The sequence below is a fragment of the Rhinolophus sinicus genome, linkage group LG06 (genome assembly GCF_036562045.2).
Source record: "Rhinolophus sinicus isolate RSC01 linkage group LG06, ASM3656204v1, whole genome shotgun sequence".
In the NCBI taxonomy this organism is placed as follows: domain Eukaryota; kingdom Metazoa; phylum Chordata; class Mammalia; order Chiroptera; family Rhinolophidae; genus Rhinolophus; species Rhinolophus sinicus.
In genome coordinates, this window is record NC_133756.1 from 160,116,325 (window position 1) to 160,140,748 (window position 24,424).

Below are 24,424 nucleotides of genomic sequence, written 5' to 3' on the forward strand. Positions count from 1 at the left end.
GAAATCAATTCCCAGGACCTCCAACCGACCCCCACCACCAGGGGTGCCTAATGTAGGAGGGCTGATGGGATGGTCTCCCCCTCTCATACCACGCAAGGTACACAATTTGCACTCGGGCTGGGGAGCCAAGGAGCCACGGCAGGGAAATACCCTTTGAGGTGTCCAGCTGTCGGAGTTGGCCCTGGGGGACAGCCCGCCGGATATTATTGGGCACATACTCCTTTTTCCACCTCGGATTTAATGAAGTGGAAGAATCTTAACCCCTCTTACGGAGATAACCCCTAAAAGATGACCGATCTGATCTCCTCGGTGTTTGCCACCCACCGGCCCACCTGGGCAGACGTACAAGCCCTGCTCCACATGCTGCTGACTGCAGATGTGTGAAGGCTGGTGACAGGCAAGGCCAGGGAAGAAGCTGCGAGGCTGCGCCAGGAGGGCCCTATGGGACCCCAAAACCAATGGGGCGATCCCTCTCGAGCCAGACTGGGATGCTAATGATAGGAATGACCAGTCCAGTTGAGAACATTCCCGGCCATGTCTCCTAGAGGGGCTACGTAAAGGGGGGCAAAACCAAAGAGCCTAACCATGGTGCAGGCGGGCCAACAAAAACCAGGTGAGGCTCCTCAGAGGTTTTGGAGACAATTTACCAAGCCTATGGGCGATACACTGATATTGATCCCCAAGCAGCTGAAAATTCTTGTATGATCAGTGTGAGTTTTGTCTCCCCGAATACCCCAGACAACTGGAATGAACTCCAAAAGTTAGATGGAGTCATGAGCACGCCACATGCCCAGCTTGTAGATACCGCCTACAGGGTGTACAATAGCCGTGAGTGCCAAAAAGCTAAGGCCACCACCATTGTTCTGAATCAGGTAAAGGGATATGAGTCACAAAATACGAATGGGTGGCGCTTGGGTCCCCCATTGGGGCGAGACCAGTGCTCCTATTGCAAAGAGAAAGGACACTGGAAGAAGGAATGCCTTAATAAGACAAAGCACCAGTAGCCCTGATGGCCGAAAGGATGGCTGCTTCTGAGGAAGAACGACAGGGCCCGGGGTCTCCTTTGTTCCCCAAACGGGCCTTAGCAATCACCCCTGAGGAGCCTCGGGTACAACTGACAGTGGGGAACAGGAAAGTAGATTTTCTTGATACTGGCGCTACATACTCTCTTCTGAATGAGAAAATTACTGGCCTTTCAGGACAAACTGCTCAGGTTACTGGGGTGACCGGCAAGCCAGAACAGCAACATTTTCTGCAACCATTACCATGTGTAGTAGGAGATTTACATCTGCAACGTAAGTTTCTATACATGCCGGATTGTCCCATACCTCTGGCTGGGCCCGGACTTCACTTAAAATTACGTGCTCAAATTTCACTTTTGCTCCTGAAGCGAACCAGCTCCACCTGCAGGTACCAATTGAAAATGCATATCGGCTCCAGATGGTCCTGGAAGGAGAGGACCCAACCACAGTGCTGGAAGACAGGTCAGAAACCTTTCATATTAAGGGTCAATCCCTCCGTCTGGGCAGGGCCAAGAACAGTGAACTGATACAAAATAAGACTGAAGGAGGGGGTGGGCATCAACTCCCCGGAAAAGACAGTACCCTCTTAAGAAGGAACGCTTGAAAGGCATCCAACCCTTAATTCAAAACTTCAAGGATCTAGGCCTTATTTGTCCCCGCTGGTCACCATATGACACCCCAATCCTGCCAGTTCAAAAGCCCAAATCTCAGGAAAATCGCTTTGTCCAGGATCTGTGGGCAATTAATGAAATAACGGAGGCCATTCACCCGATGGTGCCTAAACTGTACACCTTGTGAAGTGGCAGGTACTTCGCAGTGCTATATAACGCGCTGGATTTCAAGGGTGCCTGTTTCTGTAACCCCTGGTCCCGCAGTCCCAAGAGGTGTTTGCCTTTGAATGGCAAGACCCGGACTCACAAGTGAGGACTGATATTGCTGGACAGTGTTGCCACAAGGCTTTAAGAACTCCCCTATCCTCTCCGGGAAACATTGGCGCACGACTTACAGACCCTGCAACTAGCCAGAGGAGTGCTTCTGCAATATGCAGAGGACTTGGTAATGACCGATAACTCCCAGCAAGGTTGCTTAAACAATACTATAGAAACTTTAAACCACCTGGCAGAATAAGGGTACAAGGTCTCTCGGGAAAAGGCCCAGATCTGTAAAAACTGGGTCACCTTTCTAGGGTTCCTTCTCGAGCCCAGGAAGAGAAGCCTCCTCAAAGACCGGAAGGATTTAATAACAGGTCTTGAAACTTCTACAACTAGGAGGCAGTTATGGGGATTTTTAGGAATGGCTGGATTTTGTAGGATTTGGATTCCTAATTTCAGCCTCATCGCCAAGCCCTTATATGAGGCCCTAAAAGGAGAGGAAAGATTGCCCCTTGATTGGACTCCTGAATGTCAAATTCCCTTCCAAAAGGTAAAGGAACACTTAAGCTCTGCCCCTGCCCTTGGGGTACCCAACGTGTCTAAGCCATTCCGCCTATACGTTCACGAGAAACAAGGCTTTGCCCTGGGAATGTTAGCGCAGATGATTGGGACTGCTCAGCAGCCAGTAGCTTCCCCTTCTAAGAGCTTGGATAACACAGTGCAGGGATGGCCTAGCTGCCTACAGGCCGTAGCTGCCACCTGTGAACTGGCACAAGAGGTGGAAAAGTTTTCTCTTGGGTAGCACATGACTGTACTAGTGCCACACCAGGTATTGACATTACTTGAATAGAAGGGCTGATTATGGTTGACAGCCAGACAGAAAGGCAAATAGCAAACCATCTGTCATGCGAGGTCTCTGGTCCCGCTCCCCGCGTAAGAACACAGGATATGGCGAGGCCAAAAAGGAACACCCATGGAGCTATGGATGGGGGGTTCATAGCACTATATTCTCGCTGGCGGCTGGGTTGGAGACACAGGAAGCAGGCACCACACGATGCGCAATCCGCCGTCTGCTTCTCTGCCAACCAACCAACCAACCCCCTAGCATAGCTATGGCAGTTATATCAGTGGCTAATGGCTAACCGGTAACAGCTGATGGCCACCCAGCCACAGCAGATGGCCATCTAATAACTGAGCCAGCACCTTTCCACATGAGGCTGAGAGCCTGGAAACTACTCTCTGGGACTCTGTCCCCACACCATCCTGTTAAGTAATCTGAACCTCCAACTCCAAACCGTCTCTGTCCTAAATCCAGCAACACTGCTGCCCCTCCCCCATGAATTGTTAATACACGATTGTATAGAAATTGTGGAATTAGTCTGTTCCAGTCAGCCAGATCTACAGGACCAACCGGTCCAGGACCCAGATTGGCCTATTGTTGTGGATGGAAGTAGCTTCGTCGACAACGGGAGACGAAAAGCAGGGTATGCAGTGGTTACTCTGGACCGAATGATAGAGGCCTGACCTTTATCCGCAGGTACATCCACCCAGAAGGCTGAACTCACTGCACTAACCTGTGCACTTGAACTAGCCAAGGGAAAACGAGTCAGCATTAACACTGACCCTAAATATGCTTTCCTGGTATTACCTGCGCATAAGGCTATTTGGGAAGAACGTGACCTCCTTATGGCTGGGAAGAAAGAAATTAAAACATGCCTCAGAAATTTTACAACTACTTGAATCTGTCCAAATCTGACAAAGCTCCATCTGAATTTAACACGTTGCGTACGGATCACGAGAATCTTCACGAGGGATTTACACCCCGCCGTACGCAACGTGTTAACCATGAACTCGGCGGTCAGACTTGAGGGAATCGGCCCTGGATTCACCACTCCAGAATAAAGAAGACAGAACTACAAGAGAAAAGATACTGCACCATGGAAATCCCCACCCTAGGGGACCTCAAATATTTGTACTCATGGCAGTCCTCCTAGGATGTTCCTTGGGGGAACCAATACCGTTTGAAAAAAATGAAAATGTCTGGGTTTATCTGGCTAAGTCTATACTTAATATCTCTGATTTTTACCTTTCAGGAGGGACGTACGCAGAACAGACCTTCACCTCCTGCTTAACAGGAGTTTGTGCCGCACTAGAGACTCTTAGGAATCACACGACGTTCCAATCCATTGACAAGCTTGTCACACTCTGACATCTATAACTGGGGTCCTGTCGTCACCAGGAAGGACTGAGCTATGTTTTCCTTCGAGGTCTCAGCGGTGACCCCAGCGGAGGGCTGTGTTATGTTTACTGGTTGTACCCACTCTTGTTTTGTCCTTACAGCTGACGCAGACCTGAACTGCCGCTCCATCACCTCAGTGACTTATGCCAATGGATAATGTTAAGTTACCCGCTGGGTGGTTCCTCACCTGTGGAAAAACTATTCTTAGGTGCCAACCAATAGTAAAGGAGGGCCTTGCTCCCTGGGAAGACTTAACCGTTTTGATGCCACAGACACCCCACCCAATCAGACATCACAGAGAAACTGCTTTAGGCCCTCACTGCAATAGCGAGCTACACTTGTTTGGTCCAGCCTAAGACACAGCCCTGTCTCTCTTTGTGATGCCAGCCATGACTATCGCCCTGACCATAGAAATCAGCAGGATGGCCTGCTCTACGGTAAAGGCCCTGAATGCCACCTCTCAGGCCATCCATGCTCTCGGGGAAGAACGAGGACAAGTTAGAGAGGCCGTCATTGAAAATCGGGTGTCATGCAGGGTGTTATGCAGGGTCTCTGGTCCCGCTCCCCACATAAGAACGCAGGATATGGTGAGGCCAAAAAGGAACACCCACGGAGCCATAGGTAGGGGAGTCGTACCACTATGGTCTCACTGGCGGCTGGGTTGGAGACACAGGAAGCAGGAGCCACACGACCCACAATCCACACTCCACTTCTCTGCCAACCAACCAACCTCACTTGCTAACCGCAATCCGCGCTTGCTAGCTCAGCTACCAGCTTCTTGCTAGACCCCCATTTGCTGCTAGCGTCGCCACGGCAGTTATATTAGTGGCCAATGGCTCACTGGTTACAGCTGACGGCCAACTAGCCACAGCTGATGGCCATCCAATCACAGTTGATGGCCATTTACTACCTGAGCCAGCACCTTTCTATGTGAGGCCGAGAGCCTGGAAACTGCACTCCTGGCTCTGTCCCCACAGGTTCTTTGGTCTTGATCTCTCCCGGCTCACCTCTTGGCTCCCCAACCTTGCCGGATTAAGGGAAACGTTTCTCATTTTCCTCTTGTTTGTAATTGTAGGGCTTATGTCTTGCTGCATATTCAATGTACCCCTGTTTCTAGGTCCATTGCTAGCCAGCTGCCAAAGGCCCGAGGGACACCAGAAGCTCGAGTCTTCCTTCAACATCACAGCGACTAATTTCACCTCAAGCTAGTCTCATATGGACTTTGCCTTTGACAGTGGGGAATTGAAACAGGGCCCTGTTGAGACCCCTCTCAATGTCCCTGCCCTAGAGCTTAACCACAAATCACCCCCCTTAGCTCGGAATGTCCCATCCCAGTTCCCTGCTTTAGAAAATGAACCGGAAGCTTAGGATTAACACCCTCACGCTTACTGATCACAAGCTTTCTGGCCTAGTATTCTTTCCAGGCTACTCCCATCACTGTTCCTGGGTTGATAACCATGTCAGAGAACCACACTGCCAGAGGGAAGACTCCATGAAGCAGAACAGACCCCGGCAGAACTGTCACGTAGCCTCTGGAGGAATGCCCAGATTTTCCCTTAAATCCCCTAAGCTGGTCTGAGAATGTAAAAGTAGTTTTTGGAGGTGTTAACCCGCCTTCCCAGACCACCAATGCTCTGATAATAAACGCTTATTCTACAGTGCAATTCCTGTGTCAGTCTATTGGTTGAACGGTGCAGGCAGCATAAGCCTGGACTCGGCCTCCGGTTTCAATACGATCCTGGCAAGTGGCCATGGGACTGTGCCAACCCAAGCTCCAGAGCCTGACATGCAGAGAACATACCCCGCCCCCAGACCAAACTACCCTGCAAGTTCTTGAACAATGAAAAGTGAGGGGTCCCTAATAGGCAGCCTTACAGATTGCCCAATAACCAGGCATGTGGGCACACAATTGACGGGAAAGAGCGGTGGCCCCATACTTGTGGGACAGGTCCTGCTCGCATACTAGAAGGACACTGATGCTTGGGAGGGAAGGGACCCGCTGGCCAGCCAGGAGGTCGTCAGGACTAGAACAGGGAGAAGAAGGCAAGGGAAGGAGGGAAGGAAGAAGGCCAAGTGAAGGGGCAAACCCACAGCTGTCAAGCCCCAGGCACTGCCCTCTGTGGGGAAAGCCCTGTCCCCCACCTGCCCTGGCCCCTCACCGCATGCAAGCATTCTGCAGATGGCTGATTTCCTTCGAGGTCTGCTGGGCGCCCCAGTCTCCCTTATCCAGGAACCGGCTCTCCTGGATCTCCAAGTCCCTAGGGCAGGTGTGCAGTGAGGGTTGGCCCAGAGGGTCAAGAGGCTGGGGGAAGATGAGCTGGGCAGAGTGGGCTCACAGGCTCCTTCAGTCCTGCTGGGCCCCTCTGCCCACCCCAGGGCTGAGTCCTGGCCCAGCTCTGCATGTTAATGGAGGGGGAAGAGGGGAGATGCACCTTTAGCCTCCCTCCCCCTCACCACATAGCCTTACTCTTCGGGGTCTTTGGGCTCGGGGGGCTCTGTCACGTTCAGGAGTGTAAACAGGAACTTGGCCGTGGGTTCTGGTTGCAGGTCCAGCTTTGGCTCTGAAGAGGGTGGCTTTGGCAGAGAAGGTGTCATGGTGACTGAGGTGGCTTGAGGCTGGCAGCCCAAGAGCCAGGGTCCTCCCACACCCTGGAGTGATGGCTGCGATTTTAGATCTCCACCCAGGCAGGGGAAGAATTTTTCCAACCCTCTTGCCACCCCTGCCTGTCACCTCTGTGCCTGGCTCTCCAGAGACCTGAGGGTCTTCCGGCTTCTGCTCCTTAATAGGCGGCACCACTGGCTTCTTGATGGGCTTAGAGTGGACGGTTCGTCTGCCCTGGGGAGACTGCGGGAGACAGAAGCCTGATGGGTGAGCCATGTCCACCATCCCGCTGGCCTCCCCTTTCCAGCCTCATTCGGTTTTCTTGGGGCGACCTCCAGCCTGGAGAGCCTCCACCACCAACTCTGTCCAGCCAACCAGATCCCTCCGTTAGGGTTGCCAGCTTTAGCCTAACTTCAGAAGGGCGCAGCCTGACTGGGCTGGAGGGAAACCACGTTATGTCCTCCACAATGTCCCTGGATGCTGGCGGGACAGAAGCAAGCCCGTTTCCACCCTCAGGGAGCTCAGACTACGGTAGAAACGTGTGTGCACCACACAGACTCAAGGTTAAAGGTACGATGATGGAGGTCTGTGCAGGGATCAGGGAATAAGAAAGGAGTGGTCAGTTCTACCTGAAAATAACTATTGTGCATTGAACACTTCTGTACTAAGCACTTCACTTGTATTATTTTATCACACTCTCGCCAAAACACTGAGGTAAGTACGATTATTGTTCCCATTTTACAGATAAGAAAACGGAAGCACAAGAGAGGCTGATTAACATGCCTGGGGTCATACAGCTAGAAACTGGCAGTGCCAGGATCCAAACTCTGTTGGACTCCAGCATCTATGCTCTTACTCCTCATGCTCCCGCTGCGGAGGGGAGCGGCAGGTCACAAAGGCGAGCAGAGCTGACGCTTGAGCCAGACCTAATGGATGCAAGACTCACCAGGTGATACAGAAATGGGGAAGAGCAGGCAAGGCAGAGAGCAGTAAGCAAACGCTCAGAGGCACGGACCTTGTAGCATCTCAGGACCTGCGGTGGTCCTACGGGCCTTAAGACCGGAGTCGTGGCCACCGTTCTCACCGAGTTCTCACAAGCTCTGCCAAGGAGTCTGGACCAGCAGGTCTCTGGGTTGCACAATAGAAAACCACGCTGGCTAATTTGAGCAGAAAAGTAGTTTATTGGAAGGATATTGGGGAGTCGCACAACTCATAGGAACAGATTTAAAGGGCAGGAAGTGTGGGACGCTGGCTGCCAGGAACACCCAGGGCCCTGCTGCAGGAGCCAACTGTAGTGACCTGCCCTCTCCACACAGGACAATGGAGGCCCAGGGCCACTGGACACACAGGGCCACCCCCTCGCTGAATCCTCAATTTTTCTTCCCTCTTTTTGGTTCTCGCTTCAGGTGCAGAATCTGATTGGCTGAATTCAGGTCAGATTCTCAAGTCCTGGTTTCTGGGATCAGGGAGAGCAAGTGTCTTCACGCGCATGGAGGGAAGTGGGGGCGTACAGCCAGCCCACTTGTAGAGGCTGAGGTGCTGGGCAGCCCAAACCCAGGAACCATCATCATACCACTACACTGACAACGGGAAGTCACCAAAGGGTTTTGTGGTTTGCATTTTTTATGGCAAAATACGTAACATCAAATTGACCATTTTGAGTGTACAGTTCAGTAGCATTAAGCATTCACATTAAATGCTACGCAGTCATCACCACCATCCATCTCCATCACTTTTTCATCTTCCCAAGTGGAAATTCTCATTAAATATAACTCTCCATTCCCCTCCCCCAGCCCCTGGCAATCACCATCATTTGACTTCCTATTTCTGAGTTTGACTATCTTAGGTACCTAACTCGTGTATTTGTCCTTTTATTGCTGGCTCATTACACTTAGCATCATGTTTTCAAGGTTCGTCCATGTTGTAGCAAGTGTCAGAATTTCATTCCTTTTGCAGGCAGAGCAATATTCAATTGTGTGTACACACTGCATTTTGTTTATCCAGTCATCCATTGATGAACACTGATGTTGCTTCCACCTGTGGGCCATGGTGAATCATGCTGCTGAATGTGACTGTACAAGTACTTCAAGCCTCTGCTTTCAATTCTTGTGGGTATTACACGCAGAAATGCAATTGTGTTGAAGGGCTTTAAGCAGAAGAGAAACCACATTTTCTCAGGAAATTCATTCTGGTCGTAGTGGGAACCATTTGGAGTGATGAGAGACTAAAGGGAAGGAGACCCACTAGGCCAGGACAGCTGTCCCGTGGCCGAGGGATGGGGTGTGGGAGAGGCTGGAGCTGCAGATGACCCCAGGGTCGTGGCTTGTAGGCGAGTCAGCTCGTGGTGATGCCAATGGTGTAGGGTGCATAGGAAGAAGCAAGATGGAGGTTGAGCTGAGTTCAAGATGACTTCTGAGTGGAGAGACAGTTCAAGAAGACAGTTCTAGATTCTTGTTTGAGGCTCAGGGGAAAGACTGGCCGTAAGGTGGCCCAGAGAGCCTGGGGTTGTCCAGGGGGAGCAATCAGATTGGAAAGCGGGTCCAAGGCTGAACCTGTGTGTTCTGACATTTCAGCGGAAGCCAAGAAAGAGGGGCAGCACTGTCATGACCCCCAAAAGGGTGCTTTTGGCCCAGGCTGCAGAGGTCTGAGTCTCTAGCATTGGGCATTACGGAGTCACTAGTTAGTTGTGGCTGAGCAGTAAACAGAGCGAGGACAATAACATGGAAGCAGAGAGCAACTTTCGAACATTCTACACAGCCCTGCCTTCGGAGGAGCAGGTGTGAGCAACTCGACAGAAAGTCATGGGGAGCAGGGGCAGTGATCTACCACAGGGCTACTGGAGGCCTGGCTGGCAGTACAAAGGGACAACCCTGTGACAAGCCCAAAGAAGGCTTGGCTTCCTGGGCCGCTTACCCTCAGCTCTGCCTTTGCCCCAGTAAAAGAAACCGTGCATAGACAGACAAAAATTCTTCAATCACGTGTTTTTTTTAATTTAGAAGAGAAACCCCAATTTTCCCTTAAATCCCACATTCTTAGTTTTTCAGGGACAGTGAGAGGTTTGCAGCGATGCCATCAGCTCATCATCGGGCTGCTCCTGACTCTTCTGCCAGACTGACACACTTCCCAGTTCTGTGCCAGCCAGCGGGGGCAGAAATCCCTTGGACATGGTCTAGCTCAAGCCCACATGGCCCTCCCTGGCAAAGGGGCTTGCTTGCAGGGTCTGACAAAGCGAGAAGTGCTGAGCAGGGAAGCTGGGACTCACAGGCCTTGCAAAGAGTTTAATTAGCACCCAGCACGCAGCGCTGTTTCCAGTACCCTGACCAAGCAGGCACTCATCTTCCCTGCCGTCCTGTCCTCCGCCAGCCCCCCACACTCCTTTGCCTCTACGTCCACAAACCTGTACACGTCAAGAGGTTCTGGGATGTGGTGGACATTGTGGTTGGGCAACCTTTGCAAGCACACCTTTTACCAGCATTGAGAAGAGAAACAGGGTGGGGGAGTGGGGTTCCCTGGAGACAGTGAAACAACGCCCTCCCGCAACTCAACTCCTAGCATCTGCCCCAGGCAGTGCCCTCATGTGAGAGAACACTAGGAGAGCTACAGGTTAAAACTGCTATCGCCCCCTGCCCCTTTCTGGCCCCTGAGAAAAGCTTCCTAGAACTTCACAAGTGTAGGTGCAAAACGCTAGTGGGATAGGACTGTTCAACCTGTAAGTTTTTGTTCTAGAGCTGAGTTGACTCTGCTTTATTTTGTAGGAAAACAGGTGTGGATGACAAGAGGGGGTGCCTCTTGCCATGGGCCCCTTCCTGGCCTTGTGGTGTCCAGTCCAAACGCTCTGAGCCTCAGGTTCTGTGGAGGCTGGAGCCTATGGCATCTGGCACTGCACCCCAAAATGCACCTTTTGCCCACGCAGCCACCAGCCTGTCATTTAACCAAACATCTCAACAGCAGAACACAGACCAATAAAACAGCTTCTATGGAGTCAACACTTACGGTCTGACACCCAACCAAAGGTTCCCACCCTCCTTCAAAACCTGACTCTACTGGCTGAGTATCCAGTTACTTCCTCAGTCTTTCCCCAATCCACGAACTCTCTCCTGGACCATCTACAGAATAAGGAAACCCAAGCCACGTTACATGGATTGGATCAAGCCACCAGCAGAGAGCAACCTGGGACAGAAGGCTTGAGGCTGCCGTGGCCCGTGGCACCTGTTTCTGTTGGGGCTGGTCAGAGCCGTCCCATTCCCCGCCCCCCCCGCCCCCGCCCCGAGTGAGATGCTCCCACCCAGTCCCCAGCCCTGTAACCTCCTCTGGCCAGGCCACTCTGGCAGGTAGGGAAGATGGGGGGGAGGGGCGTGTCACTGACTAGAAACAGCATACTAGCGTGTAGTTGGGCTGGGGGACCGCATTCCTTGAAGCCGAAACAGCTGCTGCCATTGACCCAAGTTTAACTCAGTCACCACCTTGCTTAAGACTCTCATAGAACAGGCCTCACGTGCCAACAACGCACATGCATAGGTAACAAGGCCAGGAAAGAGGACCCCAAGTGTCCTTTCCTCAGGAAGAAGGGGATATGTACAGGGAGAAGAGGGGGAGGTCTGGCCAGGTTCCCCCCGTTTCATCTCATTCAACCAGGAGATCAAACTGCTCAGCAGCTTCAAACTCAGCATTCATGGCCGCGGCCCACTCATCCAGCTCCGATTTCTGGGGGAAGAAAAATGGGGGGCAGGTGAGTGGGGAGAGGTCATGTTGGCTGGAGCATCTCTACCCATACCCTGCAGGTGCTGCCTTTCCCCAAAACTGCCAGAGCCGAGCCCCGGCCCAGTGCGTCCACGTGATGACAGAAGGCCCCTGCCTAGCACTCACCAGGATCTCCGGCACCTTCTTCTTCTTTCGTTTCTCTTTCACAACTGGTGGGGAGATTCCAGGGAGAGTAGTGTCCGGGACCCAGGGAACCGCAGGGACCCTGGGGACCTCAGTGAACTTTGAACACCCCAAAGGCGAGACTCCGGCCAGGTCTTCTGCCGCCAGTAGCCCCTGGAAGCCAAAGCAGGACTGGCGGCCTGGGGTGGACGTGGAAGCACAGGCTAGGGTCTCCAGCCGGCTGTAGGAGCGCCTGACTTTTTTAGACATTTCTAGGGCTCTGGTGTCCAGCTCTTCCCCACAGTTGGACCCCACATTTGGGCTGTACAGCACAGGAGTGGTGTTGGGGGTCACGGGGACACTGCATGTCTTGAAGAGGTCCTCCCTGGTAGGCTCCCTGTCAGGAGGATGGTTTTCTTTCTCCAAGAAAAATGCAATCTGTACCAGGACAGAAGAGAGAGCACCTCCCTGTTACTGAGCTGTGTCACTTCCTTCCAGAAAGGCCCAAGGGGATGCAGGCTGGAAGGAAAGAGCCACAGGACAAACACTTTTAAAAGGAAAAGAGGAGACAGGTTAGGCAACAAGTCAGATCCTGGGACAGATGTGGGGAGGGAAAGAAAAGGACAATCGGTTCTTGCTTCTGAGGAGTCTTCTGTGACACAAGACGTTGCCACCACCTGCTGATGCTGCCAGCTGTCTCCAAAACATGACCGACAGCTCGTCACCTCTAACTGATGCAAGGCCACATTACCTGCCGTCTAGACCAGTTCAATAACCTCCTAACTGCTCTTCCTGCTTCCCCCTTGCTCTCTGTGGTCCATTTGTCACAGTTGGCAACGACTTTCCTGAAATGTCCATCAAATCAGTAGTAAGAGCTTATTGGTCACCTGCCTGCTCCAGGCGCTGGGCGTACAACAGGGAATAAAGCAGAGAAAACCCGTCTCCATGGAGCTTCCATTCTAGTGGAGGAAGAGATAATAAATAGGGGAAACCATGTAGTATGTTAGTTTTGGGGAAAAACCAAACAGGAGAGAGTACCAGGGGTGTGTTGGAATTTTAAGGAAGTGAACGCAGGCGAGGTGTCATTTGAGCTACAACCTGATGGAGGTGGGGGAGTGAGTCACCTAGAGGAATAGAAGGTACAGAAGTCCTGGGGCGAAAGTGCCCGTTAGGAACAAGCAGGCCCGTGTGCCTGAATCAAGTGGAAGTTAAGGAGAGGCACTAAGGACGGGGCATGAGAGGTCATTAGGGGCATCCCAGGACATTTTGTAGGCCACTGTCAGGGGAGACCCAGGGAGCCCTGGCAAGGTTGTGAACAGGGCATGTGGATTAGGAGGTTCACATACTGTCCCCTATGATTCCACTCAGCTCACACGCTGCTTCCTTAGGGAGGCCGACCCTTACCGTGGAGTTTAGATCAGACCCTCCTCACCTCTGCTCGTCACTCTCTGTCAGAACAACTCTCTCCTGTACAGCAACCATCACATTCTGGTTTGGGCTTGTCCATTGGTTGACTGTCACCCCAACAGAATATGGGCTTCATGAGAGCAGGGGTCGTTATCTGTCTGGCTGACCCTGCCTGTACCCCGTCTTCAGCAGAGCCCCGCGTGCAGCAGGTGTTCAGTAACTTAATGTACACAAAACCCAATTAATGTACACAAATCTTGGCACTGGGCTGTCTGGCAGCCCAAACGAGGGGAAAATGAGACAAATTCAATGACTCCTGTGGTCAGCTAGAAGGAAGTCCATTGGTTATCAAAGAGACACGACTGCAAGCTCTGGAGAATATGCCCCATGAGTCTCGTCAAAGGGATGCTGAACAACATGGGGGTTACCCGACTACTATTTCCTTATTCCCTATGGCCAAGCAGTCACCCAAGTTGTCACAGCTCTTTCTGTTTACTGTCTCATGAATTTATTAGTCAACCAACAAGAATGACTGACTACTATGGGGGAGGTGGCAGTCTCTGCCCTGAAGGCACCTACTGGGGAGAGAAAGACAACAAACAAATTACCCCCAGCCATTGATAAGTCCTAGGAATTACATTAAGAAATGTGACCGTGACGGGGTAGGTCAGGGAAGGGGTGGTCAGGGAAGGCTTCTGGAAGGAGGTCTCCACTGAGCTCAGTCCTGTGTGATAGGACAGTCACGTGGTGAGCCGGGGGGGAGCATCACTTTGCCATTACCTTACTTTAGGCCCCCATCATCTCACCTTAGGATTCCTGTCAAGTCTTCCTACCTGGTCTTAGAACCCCTGGCAGTCTTTTTCCAGCCCATTCTCCCCCCAGCTCCCTCCACCCCCACCCCCAAGAGGGAGCGTTCTCGAACACCAAAGTTTAACTCAGTCACTACCTTGCTTAAGACTCTCCAAAAGCTGCCCACAGTGCCAAGGATGAAACCCAAGGTCTCAAACACAGCTTTCATGCCTCATCAGGATCTATTCTGTTCTGGCTTAGCACGCGCCCTCCTCTATCAAGGTCTGCGGCAGACATACCAAGAAAGGAAGCTGCTGCTCCCCAAACCTTGTTTTTTGAATGTGTGTGTGGAATCTTTGCCAATACAGCTTCCCTTACAGACACTCCTACTTGTCTGTAAAGACTAGAGACTCATTTTAAATGTTTCTTCTCCTGTGAAATGTTCCCTGAGCCACGTGGTCTGGGTTAAGTGCCTTCGTACCATCTAGTTCTGTGTTGCAGTCCTCAGCATACTATGTCATCACCTGTTCATGTGTCTTTCTTCCCACTTGACTGTAAGCCCCATCAGCGCCTCAAAACAGTTGGCATTTCTCATTCATTATATCCTCAGGCACAGATTTTAATGAAACATCTTGACTTCTGCTAAAACCGCAAAGCCATCATACACATAACTCATCTTACAACAACCGTAAATAAAAACTGAGGACAAAGGGCGGTCGGTTGGCCCAGTTGGTTAGAGCGCGGTGCTCTTAACAACAAGGTTGCCAGTTCAATTCCTACATGGGCCACAGTGAGCTGCGCCCTCCACAACTAGATAGAAACAACTACTTGACTTGGAGCTGATGGGTCCTGGAAAAACACACTTAAATAAATGAAGTTAAAAAACCCCACAAAAACCGAGGACAAGATGGAGCAGAAAGTTAGGACACAGTTAACGTTTAAAGGAAAATGGTAGAACATACCATCTCTTGAACACACCATCAAGAGCTAAATATATTAAGTCTACAAGGAGTAAGCAAGGTAGGCAATAGTAAGTGTACAGCCTGCAGGTGTCCAAGGGTAAACTGTTTCAAAATACTGCAAAACAGCTTCCTGAGCAAATAGTGTGGGCCACCATAGTCTGTCCCAGCTCCAGAATGTCCTGGATTCCACTGAACAAAGCAAATGAAAATGAACTCACCCTAGGGCTCCTTCGAGGCGAGTGGATGGATGGGACCTGTGGAGACAACACTTATTAATCACAGAGCCGGCCCCTCTTTGTGGTTCCCCACCCACAAGCTCTCTCTCCGTCCTCACCTTTACACTATGGGCCACAATCTTTTTCAAGACGATGGGCTTTTTGACTGGAGCCACCGGGGGTGCCTGGAGAAGAGGGGTGACCATGAGCTCTACATGAATCCAAAGACTTCTAGGGTAGGAACTGAGGAACCCCGGGCTCACCTTCGGCCAGATGTCAGGGAGGGTGCTGGGGAGATCGGAGCCTGACTTCCGCTGGGACCTCCGCAGAGACTGAGGAGATGTGGTGTTTGGCCCTGGAAAGAGAAAAAAGTTAGGAGGTCGGGGAGGGCTCTAGACCTCAAGGTCTGGAACACAGGTTCTGGAGACAGTGAGAAAAGGTTCCCCAAGAGGCACTTTGGGGGAGCCTTCTCGGGGCGGAAGGTGGGCCGTGGGTCACCCATCGTAGGGCGGTACGGGGAGGGCCTTCCTCATGGGACTGCAGCCCTCAAACAGCTCGGCCCCGTCTCTCCCGCGCGCCCTCCCCTCACCAGAGCGCTGAGAGGCCCCTCCAGACCGCGTTCGCCTCTCGGACATGTCTAGCCTTGGTTTGGATTGCCGCCGCCGCCGCCGCCGCCCGGGCTCGCGCCAACCCGAGGGCCTTTCTGAAGCAAAAACGTTCGGATTACCCGCCCTACTCAGGAGGAAGCGGAAATTACGTAAGGCGGGAGGGCCGCGGGACTTGGGTCGCCTCTTCCTCACGCGTCTCAAATCTACCGTCAGACGGGGTGGGGCCGGTGGCGCGCTGGCGTCATCAGCACGCGCCGCACCCGGAAGAGACGTGGCAGCCGAGGCATAATAGGAGCGGCCCGAACTGGAAAGAGCTGAGCTGGAGGCCCGCGGAGCGCGGTGTCTGTCCTTCCGCGTGTGGGATCAGCGCTCGGGCCTGTCGGGACCCGTGCCCGAGTGGCTCAGTAACACGGAGAGGGGGTCTGTGGAGAAAGTGGGGGCGGGGCTTGGAGGGGTGGGACTCAGGAGGGGCCCCTGGGGGCGGGGCCGGTGGTATCGGAGAGACGCTGATGGAGGGGCCTGGCCGGGGGCGGGGTCCAGGAGGAATGAGTGGTCTTCGGGGGCGGGGTTTATGCCGGGAGCGTGGTCCGGAATGAAGAGGGGCGGTGGGCAGGAAGTTGGGGCTCCGGCGAATGTGAGAGTGTCTAGGGGAGTTAAAAGTGGAAATGAACTGGGCTGGTGAGTGCGTAGCGGCCACCAGAACCTAGCTCCCTACCAACTCAGGCCTCTTCCCCAGGGTCGACCATGGGGCTTTGCAAGTGCCCCAAGAGGAAGGTGACCAACTTGTTCTGCTTCGAACACCGGGTCAACGTCTGCGAGCACTGCCTGGTAGCCAATCACGCCAAGGTGGGGCCTTCAGGGGAGCGGCTGAGCAGGGCACTGGGAGGGCAAGTGGTATTGGCATCCTCCAAATCCATGAAGGGCTTGGCGCTAGAATGGAAGCTCCACGAGGGCAAGGCCTTGGTTTATTTTGTTCACTGCTATATGCTCTTAAGACAGAGTCTGGCACACAGTATGTGCTCAATAAATGTTTATTGATTGAACAAACGAAAGGATAAGTCTCCTCTGTGATGAGAGATAAAGAGGCAGTTGGGCCTTAGGGATCTGGGCTGTGGAGCCCAGCTCCAGTTGTGACCTCTCTCTCCCACTCCAGTGCATCGTACAGTCTTACCTGCAGTGGCTCCAAGATAGCGACTACAACCCCAATTGCCGCCTGTGCAACATACCCCTGGCCACTCGGGAGACGACCCGCCTTGTCTGCTATGGTGAGGCCTGGGCACCTTGGGGGGATCCGGATAGGCCCGGCTTGGTGACTAGTTTCCTAGCCCTCCCTAAGCAGCAGGACAGTGAGACCCCCCTAAGCCGTGAAGGCTGGAGCCCCAGATTCTAATCCTGCTGCGTTACTTAACCTGCTCTGTAAGCTCAGGCAAGTCGTTTTTCCTTTGTAGGCCTCAATGTCTCCTTAAAAATGAAAGTTTCTAGTTTCTTCCTTCCAATCTCAAGGGTTGAGCAAGAGGCAGTCAAACTTGGGGCGTGGTTGAGGCTGTGAGCTGGCCAGACTGGCATGGGCCTTTCAGACATTCAGGATCCACTACTGATTCCAACATTAAACAGAGAGGAAGCGAGTTTCCCATAGTAGAGTCAGCTAAAAGCAGTCAACAGACATGTGTCATGACCTTGCCTTTGTGTAAGAGCCTTAGCTCCATTTTTTGGAGGAGCTAGTGCAAAAGAGTGAGCTCCACGTAGGTGTTTCTTAGTGTGAGTGCATGGGTATACGTGCATGAATTCAATGTGCTTTGTGTCTTTACATAAGTGTTAGTGGGTTCATTAGTACTTGTGGGTGAGTGAATGGGTAAATGTTGCATGTGAACATAAGAATACAGGTGTGTCGTGGGGTTGCAGGAGAGTGTGTGGGTGAGGGTGCTTGAGTGTTAGCACACAAGTGAGTGTGTAGATGTGTATGTGTGAGAGTCAGTGTGCCTGTAAGATAGATGCAGGGATGGCACACGTTTGGTTATGTGTATATAAACACAGGTATGTGTGCCCATGGAGGTGTATAGGCATATAGGAAGCTCTTCTGAAATTGTTCTTGATTAGCTGTTAGCTAATCAAGGAGCTTATGGCATCATCTTTCCACCCATCCCCACTTCCTAGTAGGCTGTGTAGCATCTGCTTTGATTCAGTCAGATGGTGGTAGCCAGTAGGGCTGAGGGCACACTGACGAAATGGACCTGGGGCGAGTATGGGAAGGAGGTGGCCCTGGGCTTCTATGTATGTGTGCATATGTTCCTGCAATGGGCTGGGGGCTGTTGCTGGGCTAGGGGTACAAAGTTTCTTCTTCCTCATGACTCTCCTCTGCTATTTCATGGGCCCTAAGATCTCTTCCACTGGGCCTGCCTCAATGAACGTGCTGCCCAGCTGCCCCAAAATACAGCGCCTGCTGGCTACCAGTGCCCCAGCTGCAGTGGCCCCATCTTCCCCCCAACTAACCTGGCTGGCCCCGTGGCCTCCGCGCTGAGAGAGAAGCTGGCCACAGTCAACTGGGCCCGGGCAGGATTGGGCCTTCCTCTGGTGAGAGTCCCTCTGTCTGTCTAGGTTCCCACCTGGGCCAGATGGGTGGGTGGGGATAGCACTGGGCAGGCTGGTGACACAGGTTCCTTCCTTCAGATTGATGAGGTGGTGAGCCCGGAGCCTGAGCCCCTCAACACCTCCGACTTCTCTGACTGGTCCAGCTTTAATGGTGAGTGGCAGTCTCCACCTGCTGTTGGGGCCCTTGCCTCCCTGCTCTGCTGACGGCTCTCTTCCTGCCACAGCCAATGGTACCTCTGAACAAGAAGAGAGAACCAGTGCTTCTGCTGCCCCAGCCTACTACAACCAAGCCCCCCGGCCCCCCGCTTCCCCAAGCCAGCCTGAGCAACACACGGTGATCCACATGGGCGGTTCCGAGCACATGACTCATGGTGAGCCAGGGGATTGTCTAGGCCAGAGGAGGATAGAAGAGGGGTGGGGTTGTTCATGTGAAGGGAGCTCAGGTCCAGAGACCCACCTGGAGGGACCTTTCCTCACTCTAAGCACAGACGTTACCACTCTACGATTCTGAGATTTACTGTCAGGCCGAGAAAGGCAAGGATCGCCTGCCGTCCCCACTCCCCCTGCTGTGGGCCAGTTTCCCTGAGCCGGTGGATGCTAATGGCTCTGCCCCTGCAGCCTCAGCCCCGAGAAAGGTGTATGACACGCGGGACGATGACCGGACACCAGGCCTCCACGGGGATTACGACGATGACAAGTACCGTCGCCGTCCTGCCCTGGGCTGGCTGGCCCAGCTGCTCAGGTACACAGGGTCAGGTGGGGCAGGATGCCAGGAAGGGGGAGGAAGGGAAGTGAGAGCCAGAGTCTCCGGGCACGACAATTTCATGACAAAAGAGGCTTGTCCTGGGTAACATTGGTCCCCGGTGTTGGGGCTGAATAGAGAGGCCTCTGCTTGGCAATAGAAGTCCTGGGTCTGCCGTCTCCAGGGCAGACAGCCCGCCTTGTCTGCTATTCCTCAGCTGCTACATACGAGGTTTCGACTCGGGCTCTTTGAGGCCCCTTCCTGCTTTGCCACCACCGATCTTTGTAACTGTCCCCATGCCTGACACATTCCGGTTTCCAGAACAGTCGGTGCCTCAGCTGGTTTAAGCTGCACGGTCACCCTTGTAGTGGCCAGGGCCAGGGATGTTCGTCCCCATGGCTCACTTGAGGAAATGAGGCTTGGTGGTGGTGCGGGGGCCAGAAGACGAGTGTCGTGATGAGGGCTCCTCGCCAGGCTGTGGGGCCACCAGGGACTGGGGGCCTGATCTGACTTTCCCCTCATCCCCCCAGGAGCCGGGCCGGGTCTCGTAAGCGGCCGCTGACCCTGCTCCAGCGGGCGGGGCTGCTGCTGCTGCTGGGGCTGCTGGGCTTCTTGGCCCTCCTTGTCCTCATGTCTCGCCTGGGCCGGGCTGCAGCTGACAGTGACCCCAACCTGGACCCGCTCATGAACCCTCACATCCGCGTGGGTCCCTCCTGAGACCTTGCTTGTGTCTGGGCAAGCCTAGGAACTGGGGGCCTGAGGAGGGGAGGTGGGGCGGTCTGAGGGCCCTTCTCAGCTCCTCTCCCTCAGGCCTGAGACACTAAGATCCCAGGCCCAAAGCCGAATCTACCAGAATGGCTGCAGGCTGGGCCTGGGGTCCCTGCAGATCAAATGTTCATCTTGATCTGCTTCCCCTGGGCCTCCGGCCTCCCACCCTCCCCAACCCATGAAGGAGCGGACAGGTGGAAATAAATGACAGACTTTATTAAAACGCCCGAAGCTTCCTTTTCCTTCCACCTCCTCAGCCCAGCCCCCAAGCTTCAGTGATTCTCCTCCCGGTACTGGAGGGCCAGAAATTCCAGGGACAGACGGTTGAAGAACATGACTCCATTGAGCACTGGGTGGAGAGAACCCCCATCAGCCTTCCCTGCCCCCTCCACATCTCGGGGTCCCAGAGCTCCCCATTCCGTCACTCACTCAGGATAGTCAGGGCAAAGTACCGAAGAAACTTGTCGTTTAGCATCTCAGCATAGAGCGACCCCATGGCAGCCCAGCAGATACTGATCACCTGGGAGAACTGTAGGCCCCATCCAGTGGGAGAGTGGCCCCCTGATACAACAGTGGGGTTTCCATCAGGCCCTGGGCCTCCCCGACCGCCCCTGAGCCCCTGCCACGGCCTACCATCAGGGCCACTGTGTAGCGGAAGCTCATGCGGTCGTAGTGGTGGGTGAAGTAGAAGTTGTGCACGTCGCTGGCGAGGACGCTCAGGTGTATGAAGAAGAGCATCAGGGCAGCCACGGTGAGCATCATGCCTTGCGGGAAGAAGAGCACGGCAATGCGGTCCCGCCAGCGCATCCTGGCAGCAGTACAGACTCAAGTCAGTAGCTTGAGCAAGCCGACACTGCCCAGGAAAAGCACCTGACTCCACCGCTTCTAGAATGCACAGTCTGGAATAGCAGTGGGATTCTAAAACCAGGAGGACGTTCAAGGGGACAAGATTCTAGAACACAAGCTGAAGTTCTAGAACACAGGAGTGTTTCATGGGTGGTTGGGGCGCTCTGACTTGTGGCGGAGTAGTGGGCTACAGGTACAGATGAGTGGGAGCCTGTCATGTTGAGGAAGGGACAGCGTTCCCTTCATCCCACCAGGTGCACTTAACGTTTTCCCACTGAGTCCTCAACAGTTTGAACTACTGAGTTAAGACAGAGGACTTAGTGTGGGCACACTACAGATGAAGAACGGGGGATCAGAAAAGTGTGTGTGTCGGGGGGAGCATGTCTTAGGTCCATAGCAAGTCAGGCAGATGAGACATTAGGACCCAGATGTGTAGCTGGAGGGCATTCCCAGGTGAGGGGAGGCCTGGGGTTGGATCACAAGCTCTAAGTATTTGCTCCAACCCCTATTGGGAAGGAACTAAGGGAAGGAAAGGGACAACAGATTCCCCACAGCTGTCCTGGGACTTTGCCATGCCCTCCTCAGGTGTGGCCCTGAGCAACTGGATTTTCCATCTTCTCCCCAGATGTTCTTCAAGGACCTGATGCTGACCAGCTTTCCCCTCTCCCGGCACTCAGCATTTTCACACCCATCATCTTTGTCAACCAAGAGTCCCATGAGAAAGCTGGGGCCGGTGGCATAAATCCTGTTTTACACGCAAATTTGAGGTAGAGAGAGGGATTGTCCGCTCAAGCTTTCACAGCCAATGACTGGGGCCATTAGTCCTGAGGCTAAGATCCAGTTCTACCTGAGGCTATGAAATGAGCAGGGACAGTTAGAAGCCAAGAAGAAAACATTTCCTTCATACATTCAAGATGAAACCTCCAGGACTCAACAAAATAAGCCAGAAACATGGGCAGAAGTGGTGTGAAGGGACATGCAAACTCCCAGGAACTAAAGTAGAAGAAGGACTTGATGTTGAACTTGGCCATCCCCACTGCCTCTTGCCTGACTGCCCCAGAAGTTAGTTAGGTCCCAGGTCAGGCCAAGACCCAAATTCTTCTGTTTTGAAGCAGTAGGTTTAGAGCCTGACCTCACCATCCATGTTTGCTACTCAGTATCATTAATCACCACAGTCCCTCAAACCCCATCCTAACACATTAAAGGGGTGATGCCCCAATGCCCACCTATGATCCCACTGTTGAAATAATTGCACCTCAGCTCAGTTCTCATTTGAATACAAATTAACTTTTATACGTTAGGGCTCCTAGTTCGATGCCATTTAAGCAATTACCCAAGTAATGTATGAATATGTTCTTATAAAAGATTTGTGAGCGGCCTGGTGGCTCAGGTGGTTGGAGCGCCGTGCTTCTAACACCGAGGTCGCTGGGCCAGTGAGCTGCGCCCTCTGCAGCTAAGATTATGAATAACTGCTCTCCCTGGAGCTGGGCTGCCCTGAACAGTCAGAGGTCGTTGCGAGGTGCAGCAGACCGCTGTGTGCTGCCGTGAGTGGCCAGACCAGTGACCAACTGCCTCAGCTGGGGGGAGAGCGAGGCTCATAATACCAGCATGGGCCAGGGAGCTGGGTCCTACACGACTAGACTGAGAAACGGGTTGAACAGGAGGCGGGAGGCGGAAGAAGGGGGAAAAAAAGATTTGTATACTACACCAGCATACAGAGGAAAATGTAACAGTCCTCCGCCCTCACTCCTACAGAGGTAACCCCTTCAACAGGTTGGCGAGTGGGCATCATTTTGGTCCTTTATTGATGTAACTTCATACATCTACGTGCACGTAGGAGTACACATGCATAACATATAAAACACTTTTAAAAGCCACACCATATGTATTGTCAAAGTACAACTTTAAAAAAGTTATAAACATCTCAATATAGAAGGAATATGTAACTAAGATGCGTTAACTCATTAGAGAGGGGGTTTCTCCTCAGGTAGTAAATCATCCTGAAGAGCTGGCTATTGACAGGCATTTAAAGAGGAATGTTAGAATGTGGTTATAGGTTAGATACAAAACGTTGATGTCCTGGGCAGCCAGATGGCGCAGTTGGTTAGAGCACAGCTCTCAGCAACAAGATTACTGGTTCAATTACCACATGAGATGGTGGGCTGCACCCCCTGCAACTAAAGATTGAAAACAGTGATCTGGAGCTGAATCTGCGCCCTCCACAACTAGATTGAAGAATAATTACTTGGAGCTGATGGGCCCTGGAGAAACACAGTCCCCCAATATTCCCCAATAAAATTTAAAAACAAAAAAACACGATGCCCTACAGGGCAATTAATAAACATTTTAGTAAAAATAATAACTTTTGAGGTTAATTTTTTTTACTAGATATAAATGTTTTGCATCTCTCCTGGAAAATATCTACTTGTAATTTCAGAGTCTGAACACTGACTAGTAAATAACAAAAACAAATGTCCATTCCTTTGGGTAATTAAATAATCCTTGGGTGGGCTTGTGAAATAATGGCCCAGTATGACATTGGAAGGACATACTACACTCTTGGTCTTATTTCCAAATTTTGGATAATTTTTCTAAATATTCTGCAATTTTAAAAAATGTTTATAGGTCGCTTGGAATAAATCTAAATCTTTATACTCTTCTTCATTTTCTTAAGTGTATAACTTCATAGGCTGAAATCTTCATTTTTTTAAACATCCTCTGAATATCCCATAGATTCAGGGATCAGCAGGCTTTTTCTGTAAAGAACCAGACAGTAACTGTTTTGGGTTTTGCCAGCCATATGGTCGCTGTTGCAACTACTGAACTCCACTGTTGTAGAGAGAAAGCAGGTATGGATCATGTATAAACAAATGGGCATGGCTGTGTTCAAATAAAACTATAGACACTAAAATATCTCATACAATTTCACATAATTTTCATATGATTTTATGAAAATAATTTCTAAATGAAGATATAATTGTCATGTAACATTAGATTCAGGTGTACAACATGAGGCAATATTTATATATATTTCAAAATGATCTCAAGTCTAGTTAACATCCATCACCAGTTATATTTTTTCTTGTGATCAAAACTTTTGAGATCTACTCTATATGAATTTCATATAATTTTCACGTGTCATGAAATGTCATTCTTATTTTTTTCAACCATTTAAATACGAAAAAGAAAACATTCATAGTTCACAGGCCGTATGGAAAGGTGGTGGAATGTGTTTGGCCTGCAGGACCCTGACAAATAAGGCTGTTTCCATTCTAACCCCGCCCCCTCCCAGCCCATCATAAGTAATGTTTCAAGGACAACGCTGATAAGGTCGTTTTCTCCGTTCAAACTCAGCATGTCTCAGTTTGAACTCCAAGTCACTCTGTCCTCTTGAGTTCTTCACCTTGGTGAACACCTTTGTCCAAATCAGAAACCCAACTCCATCCAACTCCTCACTCCACATCCTATCAGTCATTTAAGATCAGCAAGTCTGTCTTCTAAACACGGAATATTTAAGTGCATCAGAACGAATTGTGGACTTAAAAAAAAAAAAAAGAAGCAGCATCTAGGTTTGGGGGACGCCCAGAGTCTTAAAATGCACCACAGGTAATTAAGGAAGGCATTTCTGATGCTGTCACAGGAGGAGGCCTGGAGACACACTGCGCTAGAGGCACCGTGCGGCGTACTGTACCTGCATTTAATCCTCCGCAGCCCCCCTTGAAGTATGCACCCCAGTTTTGGGAACTAAGGTGGAAACTGAGCCGCTGCCCAGGTAACCAGGCAGTAGGAGGATGCCAGGCACACGCTCTCTGGCTGTACAGCTGGCACTCCGTCCGCTGCGTCTAGGGACATATTCCGCGGGCCCTTGCCTGTGGGGTGCGGGGGTGCGGGGTTGGGAGC

General features: G+C 52.0%; 3 protein-coding genes across 3 annotated transcripts; 1 reads left to right on the forward strand and 2 right to left on the reverse strand.

Moving 5' to 3' along the window:
* Positions 1-9,699: 9,699 nt before the first annotated feature.
* Positions 9,700-15,750, reverse strand: CDCA5 (cell division cycle associated 5). The gene is made up of 6 exons (XM_019737837.2): positions 15,561-15,750; positions 15,235-15,326; positions 15,091-15,156; positions 14,975-15,010; positions 11,602-12,036; positions 9,700-11,439 (listed from the first exon to the last, which is right to left on the reverse strand). The coding sequence occupies exons 1-6, from the start codon at positions 15,604-15,606 to the stop codon at positions 11,359-11,361; spliced, it is 756 nt and encodes a 251-aa protein (XP_019593396.2). The 5' UTR covers positions 15,607-15,750; the 3' UTR covers positions 9,700-11,358.
* An 89-nt stretch (positions 15,751-15,839) lies between these two features.
* Positions 15,840-19,901, forward strand: ZFPL1 (zinc finger protein like 1). The gene is made up of 8 exons (XM_019737933.2): positions 15,840-15,999; positions 16,316-16,425; positions 16,733-16,844; positions 17,957-18,150; positions 18,247-18,319; positions 18,393-18,539; positions 18,787-18,910; positions 19,441-19,901. The coding sequence occupies exons 2-8, from the start codon at positions 16,324-16,326 to the stop codon at positions 19,625-19,627; spliced, it is 939 nt and encodes a 312-aa protein (XP_019593492.1). The 5' UTR covers positions 15,840-15,999; positions 16,316-16,323; the 3' UTR covers positions 19,628-19,901.
* Positions 19,902-19,950: 49 nt separating this feature from the next.
* On the reverse strand, positions 19,951-24,392 carry TMEM262 (transmembrane protein 262). The gene is made up of 4 exons (XM_019737935.2): positions 24,216-24,392; positions 20,312-20,486; positions 20,108-20,207; positions 19,951-20,027 (listed from the first exon to the last, which is right to left on the reverse strand). Exons 2-4 carry the CDS (start codon positions 20,483-20,485, stop codon positions 19,951-19,953), a joined length of 351 nt encoding a protein of 116 aa, XP_019593494.1. The 5' UTR covers position 20,486; positions 24,216-24,392.
* Positions 24,393-24,424: the final 32 nt, after the last annotated feature.